We start from the raw sequence: 7,235 nt of genomic DNA, 5'->3' as shown, positions 1-7,235 counted from the left end.
TGCAGTATATTTTCAAGGATAGAGGTGGTTTTCGCAGAGATGTTGCAATAACCATATATATTTTTGAAAAGCACTATTGATGAAGCATATGCCCATATGGATCAAAAAGCAAAAAACAAAAAAAAATTTCAACCCCCCATTTTATTTATTTTTTTTTTGCTTCAGGGGTTGCACTAGGAAATTGATTTTGGTGTCCATGCATGGGTAATAATAACGTCCACAAAATTATGTATGAAGCATATTAATAAAGGGCATTGTGTGTGAAAGATTCCAAGAAAATCAATTTATTTATTAATTCTTCTTTTTTTTTGGGGTGGTTCCGGGGAAAAAATGGGGGTGCATTATACAAATTTGTAAATAGCACCAGTACATGGGTAATCGCTGAAAGTCTGTTTACTCTAGCATAAACGGTTCGGATGGTATAAAAAGAGGTTTTTTTAAAATGTAACACCCTGTAATTAAAAAAAGGGCAATTACCCTTAAGTAAAACCTACACCAAAAAATCAGTCAATTATTTGTGAATAATCGCCGCAGGATTTCTTCTTAATTTCCGTTACAGTTAGGGAAAAATATATATTTTTTAAAAACATCTTTTTTAAAAACTTGTCAACTTTAGGGCGCCACCCCCGCTAAACGGTGGATGATAGAGAGATGGTGTTGGAAATAAATCGTAGAAAATATAGTCCTCTTCATATTTCTATAAAGGAAATTTTTTGTAAAAGTTGCAGGAAGGGCTACGTTCCGCAAAAACCACAAATTACCCCCTTTAAAGGGGTGAAAAGGGAGGTTCCGGGGCGAAATTTTTTCAGAAAAAGTTAGTCTTCTAATAAGCACCCCTTGATATACCAGAAAAAAAATAAAACCGGACTTGTGTCCATTTTGCAAGGTTCAACCTTTGTTTCCTACACTAATTACAGAGTCTTGAAAAAGGAATAAAACAATTCCGAAAGCTAGACAAAAAGTCAAAAGAGTGTTTCTTTAACATCCTGGCCAACCTTCCGACTGCAACCCTAATAAACTAGTTGTTTGTATATATATATATATATATATATATATATATATATATATATATATATATATATATATATATATATATATATATATATATATTTAGCCACAGACCGCATTTCCCGATAATTTCAACACTGTTTTATAGAATATATATATATATATATATATATATATATATATATATATATATATATATATATATATATATATATATATATATATATATACAGTTTTTGGTTATTGGGTTATGCAGCAATTGATAAGTGTACTCTTTTAAGTCTTTATTCCGAGCTTTCGTTCATGATTATGAACATCGTCAGGGTGCTACAATTATATTATATATGTGAAACAATATGAAAATATGTATATAAAATTATATGTACTTACAACTTATTGAGGATATTTCAAATAGGTGGTCATTAAAATGAGAATTGTACTTATTAAAATGGTCATGTAATGTCTCGATAAAACAAAATTATTCAAATAAAAATTTTTTTTTTTTTTTTTTATAATTTAGTTCAACTTCAAAATCGACGAAATATAAAATGACACTTGGACATTCATGACATGGCATTATTTGAAATATCTAACAAAAATTTTTAAAGATGATCAATTTAGTAAACGACCAATAGGGCCAATGATAATTAAGAAAGTATTTTTTAAATTTTATAAATTACTGTTGAAATTATAAATTAAGGTAAAATTTAAAAAAATTAGTAAGATTTTTTGATCAAGTTTAATTAGAAGTTTTAAATTATTTATATAAAAGTAGTGTATAAAGTTGTTGACAAAAATTAATTTATACAAAAGTAATTTATAATGTTGTTGACAAGTCAGAGTATCTAGAAGAGGAGTTAGGAGATAACTCACGATTATCTAAAAATAGTAGATAAGAAAACATTTCATTTAGGTGGCCTATATCAATACTTATTCTTATCTACTATTTTTAGATAATCGTGAGTTATCTCCTAACTCCTCTTCTAGATACTCTGACTTGTCAACAACATTATAAATTACTTTTGTATAAATTAATTTTTGTCAACAACTTTATACACTACTTTTATATAAATAATTTAAAACTTCTAATTAAACTTGATCAAAAAATCTTACTAATTTTTTTAAATTTTACCTTAATTTATAATTTCAACAGTAATTTATAAAATTTAAAAAATACTTTCTTAATTATCATTGGCCCTATTGGTCGTTTACTAAATTGATCATCTTTAAAAATTTTTGTTAGATATTTCAAATAATGCCATGTCATGAATGTCCAAGTGTCATTTTATATTTCGTCGATTTTGAAGTTGAACTAAATTATAAAAATTTTTATTTGAATAATTTTGTTTTATCGAGACATTACATGACCATTTTAATAAGTACAATTCTCATTTTAATGACCACCTATTTGAAATATCCTCAATAAGTTGTAAGTACATATAATTTTATATACATATTTTCATATTGTTTCACATATATAATATAATTGTAGCACCCTGACGATGTTCATAATCATGAACGAAAGCTCGGAATAAAGACTTAAAAGAGTACACTTATCAATTGCTGCATAACCCAATAACCAAAAACTGTACATTTACTGTCAGCAAAGACTCATTGTCTTCTTAATATATATATATATATATATATATATATATATATATATATATATATATATATATATATGAAAAACAAAATATGCACAAGATGGAATGCAACCATAGACACGTGTTTCTGACTTATTAGTCGTCATCAGTATGATATAGCTAAATATGATATAGCTATATCAAGCTATAACTTGATAATTTTTTGAAAGAATTTAAATATTTATTATTAAACATGCCTAAAAGTCAAAACGAACTAAAATTAGAGCGATTATGCTCTAAACGTGAAACTATCTTTCGTAGGGCTCAATTATGTTACGATGCCGGGTCGGCCTTAGAAAAAGATCCAGAAAATGCCTCAAAAATGCGTAACTTTGCAGTTAGATATAGTACTTTCGAAAAAACTCTATCAGAATATGAGGAAATTGTTCAAGATATCGTTATATTAAAACAAGAGATGGAGCTAGATGCTGGCGTTGCTTACCATACGCATTTAGATGCATTTTATGATCTCTATTCCAATATTGAATATTTAGCTTCATTATTAATAAATAAACCTGCTGTTTTGAGTAATAATCCCAATAGTACTAATAATTCTAATATTAAAATGCCCAAATTTGAATTAGTTAAGTTTGATGGTGAAGATATATCTCTGTGGCCTGTTTTCTATGAAAATTTCAAACAATTTGTTCATAACAAAATGGAATATCCCAAGTCCGATAAGCTACAGTATGTGTTGAGTTGTATTTCCGGGAAAACCTTGAAAAGCTGTAGCTCAATAGAATCCATTCCTAATAATTATGATATTATTTGGAATATGCTTGTTGAAAGATATAATGATAAAATATTTGTTTAATCTCTATATGGATCGAATTGTTAATTTTCGCGGTTTGCAATCTAATAATGCATCCTATTTGGAAGTATTTTTGGAAAAGTTTGATACTAATGTTTCTGCACTAAAACGATTAAATCTCGATAATTTAGATGATCATATTTTAACTTATTTAGCTATGTTAAAATTACCACAAGATACCATAGATTCATTTGATTTAATAAGAAATAATAATGATTTACCCGCTTATGATGATTTATTGAAATTTTTACGCCAACGTAGTAAATCTCTTATTAAAAATGATAGATCAAGGAATTCCAAAAATAATTTTTCGTTTCAAAAACCGAACAAATCGTTTCATTTGCAAGAACAGAATACATATTCCTCCATAGATTGTGTTGTTTGTAAAAAAGGCCCACATTTAATTAAAGACTGTAAGCACTTTTTAGGGCTACCATTTGAATCCAGGGCCCGGATTACGTACACTCGATACGCATCGTATCCGCCATGTTTTCCCATAAGGCGCTACAGTAAAAGATGGTGGATACGATGCGTATCGAGTGTACATAATCCGGGCCCTGATTTAAATTAGTGAAGGAAAATAATTTATCTTTAAATTGTTTTTCTTCAAAGCATCGAGTATTCCTAGTTGCATAAGCCAAATACTACTCGGCCTAATGAAAATGTTCCATTTCCCTCCACTAGTACTGAGCCTACCTCTGGTTCTTCTGATAATCCTTCTAGTTTACATGTCCGCCATTCTAAAAATATCCCAAATTAATCAGAATCGAGTTCTGTTAGTCTGTTTGGGACAATAATGGTTAAAGTTGTTGATAAATGGGGTAGTGCTCACAAGGTTAGATTTTTGTTAGATAGTGGTTCTTCTGCTAATTTTCTTACTTTTGATTGTTCCCGAAAATTAGGCCTAAGTTATTCGAAATTAAATTTGACAGTCTCTGGTATAGGAGGATCAACCACCCCGATAGTAGGTAAAACCAACATTGTTATCTTTTCCCATTTTGATAAAAAAATACAATATCCTATAGAAGTGTTGCTTATAGACACAATCTCTAATAAGTTGCCAGATCAACCAGTTGACAAAGACTGTATTAACAGTATAGAACACTTGAAATTAGCTGACCCGAATTTCTTTTTTCCTGGCAAGATAGATGGTATTTTAGGCTTATCTGTCTTTTCAAATATCATTGGTTGTAATAGAGTGTCATGCGAAGATTCTCTATCAGCTATTGAGACTAGTTTAGGTTATGTAGTCATGGGCTCAGCTGCACAAAATTTTGAAAAAATCCACACATATTTGTCTTTCGTCTGTAACCCTTTGTTGAATTTAGATTCCTTGGTCGAAAGAATGTATGAATTAGAGGATTTGCCCACTGTTACTAATAGTTCATCAGAAGATGAAATTTGTGAAAATTTATTTTTAGAAAATGTATGTAGAGATGCAGATGGTAGATACACAGTTTCGTTGCCGTTCCAAAATGATCCTAATCTACTGGGTGATTCTTTTGTTCTTGCTAAAAATAGATTGTTGTCCTTAGAAAATCGCCTCGCACCAAACCCAGAACTTAGAAAACTTTACTGTGATATCTTTCAAGACTATTTAGACCAAAAGCACATGAGTTCCCATTCAAACCATTGATTCGTTGTCGTATTATATTCCCCATCATTGTGTTTTTAAACCAGATAGCCCTTCCACTCCTTGTAGAATAGTCTTTGATGCCTCTATGAAAACTAGTAAAGGACCGTCATTAAATGAAATTCTTTATAAAGGTCCAAAATTACAAAATAATCCTACCACAATATTGTTGAATTTTCGTCTTTTTCCAATCGCAATTGTCGCTGATTTGAAACAAATGTATAGGCAGGTTAAAGTGGTTGAATCTCATTGTTCGTTTCAAAGAGTTTTGTGGAGATTTGATACCAATGATCCTATTTCTATTTTTCAATTAAATACTTTAACTTTTGGAGTAAAATCCTCACCATATCTTAGTCTCAGGGTAATAAAACAATTATGTAATGACGAATCTAAAAATTTTCCTGATGCTATCATCCCAATTTTAAGAGATATGTATGTAGACGATTTTATTAGCAGCTTTCCAAATGTTTCTGAAGCTATAGTTACACACACTCAGTTAGTAAATTTATTTCAAAAAGGTGGTTTTAAATTAACCAAATGGATGTCGAACTCGAACGATCTACTATCGACAATTCCCGAACCCCTTCAATTGGTCAAAACCAAACAATTTGATAAGTCAGTCTCCAAAGTGTTAGGATTGCAATGGGAAGAAAAATGTGACAATTTTAGTTTTGGGTTAGAAATACCCTCATCGACCCGTTGTACAAAAATAAACATGCTCTCACTTGTTGCTCGTATGTTTCATCCCTTGGGATTCCTATCTCCTATAACCCTCTTGCTTAAAATTTGGATAAAAAAACTTTGGACTCTAAAGGTAGATTGGGATAGTACTGTACCAAAAGAAATCGAAATAGCATGGGAAAAGTTTCAAAATGAATTTCATGTCCTATACAAAATACAAATTCCACGCCATATAGCAGTTACACCTAATTCGTCGTTGTCTTTTGTAGGATTTTCAGATGCAAGTGCTGCTGGATATGCAGCCATTGTTTATTCCAGGGTTGTTAATTGTACAGGTCAAGTTAAAGTTACTTTACTGTACTCTCAATCTAAAGTATCTCCAATGTCTAAAATAACTCTTCCTCGATTAGAGCTTTGTGGAGCGCTTCTTCTCTCAAAGCTTCTTTCACATGCTATTGAAACTTATTCTCCTAGACATAATATTGATAAAATTTTTGCCTTAAGTGATTCCATGATTGTCTTAAATTGGATAAAGTCCTCAGAGAAAAATCTCAAATTATTTGTTCAAAATAGAGTTGTTACAATTCATAAGATGGTTCCGTCACAGTATTGGTTTTTTGTTCCTGGAAAGGAAAATGTTGTTGATTGCGCCTCTCGAGGTTTGTTTCCTTCTTCGTTAGTCAACCATCCCACATGGTTTACTGGTCCAAATTGGTTACTGTTGAAGCCAGAATATTGGCCTATTCAGTCCGTCAACGGACAGGAAATTATGATTTGTGATTCTGAATATAGATCACAAACCTTCTTTGGTAATGTCACTCGTGTAATTTCTCCGCTGTATACTCTTATTGAATATTTTTCCAGTTGGTTGAAACTTTTAAATTCCACAGTATACGTTGAAACGAGTAAGCGATGGACTACCCCGCTAATTGAAATAATATTCGAAAATATTACCTCAACTAACCAAGATAGCCATCGTTACACCCTTAGCTTAGCTCAGTCACTCAGGTGTGTGTTCGTCTTGTCCTAACCTCAGATATGAACTATGAAAATTGGAATGGAAGCAAACAAAACATAGTTTTTAACTAATCATGTTTATTGTTCATAAAGATATAATAAATAAAATGACTTAGTAAATTGCATTAACAAATGTATTCAAATTCTTGCCAAAAACTAACAATTTTGGATTATACTTATGGCTTTTGGTAGCTGATGGTATCTTCTTGATGTCGTATGGTACTGCTGCTGGTTCTGCAACGGGCTCTGGGGTTCTAAAAGCTGTACTCCACCAGGCCTACAGGTGTTGGTCGTTGCAGTGTAGTTGTTGGGGTTGCAGTATGGATGCCATGTCCTCGTTGTTCTATCGCCGGCGATCTGAGGGTTGTTGAAACTCCCGGAGGGAGAACGGTGATCTTATTCCAAAAAACTATAAAATAGAGACACATATCAATCATCAAGA

General features: G+C 31.1%; 2 protein-coding genes across 2 annotated transcripts; both read left to right on the top strand.

Annotated features, from left to right (window-relative positions):
* Positions 1–2,844: 2,844 nt before the first annotated feature.
* On the top strand, positions 2,845–3,465 carry LOC126891175 (uncharacterized). Its single transcript, XM_050660358.1, has one exon. The coding sequence runs from the start codon at positions 2,845–2,847 to the stop codon at positions 3,463–3,465; it is 621 nt and encodes a 206-aa protein (XP_050516315.1).
* A 2,060-nt stretch (positions 3,466–5,525) lies between these two features.
* LOC126891174 (uncharacterized) lies at positions 5,526–6,648 on the top strand. Its single transcript, XM_050660357.1, has 2 exons — positions 5,526–6,585; positions 6,641–6,648. The coding sequence occupies exons 1-2, from the start codon at positions 5,526–5,528 to the stop codon at positions 6,646–6,648; spliced, it is 1,068 nt and encodes a 355-aa protein (XP_050516314.1).
* The last annotated feature ends 587 nt before the right edge of the window (positions 6,649–7,235 follow it).

This window comes from Diabrotica virgifera, chromosome 9 (assembly GCF_917563875.1).
Source record: "Diabrotica virgifera virgifera chromosome 9, PGI_DIABVI_V3a".
Classification (NCBI taxonomy): domain Eukaryota; kingdom Metazoa; phylum Arthropoda; class Insecta; order Coleoptera; family Chrysomelidae; genus Diabrotica; species Diabrotica virgifera.
Note: the sequence above shows the minus strand (reverse complement) of the source record. Positions and strands in the feature narration are given on the sequence as shown.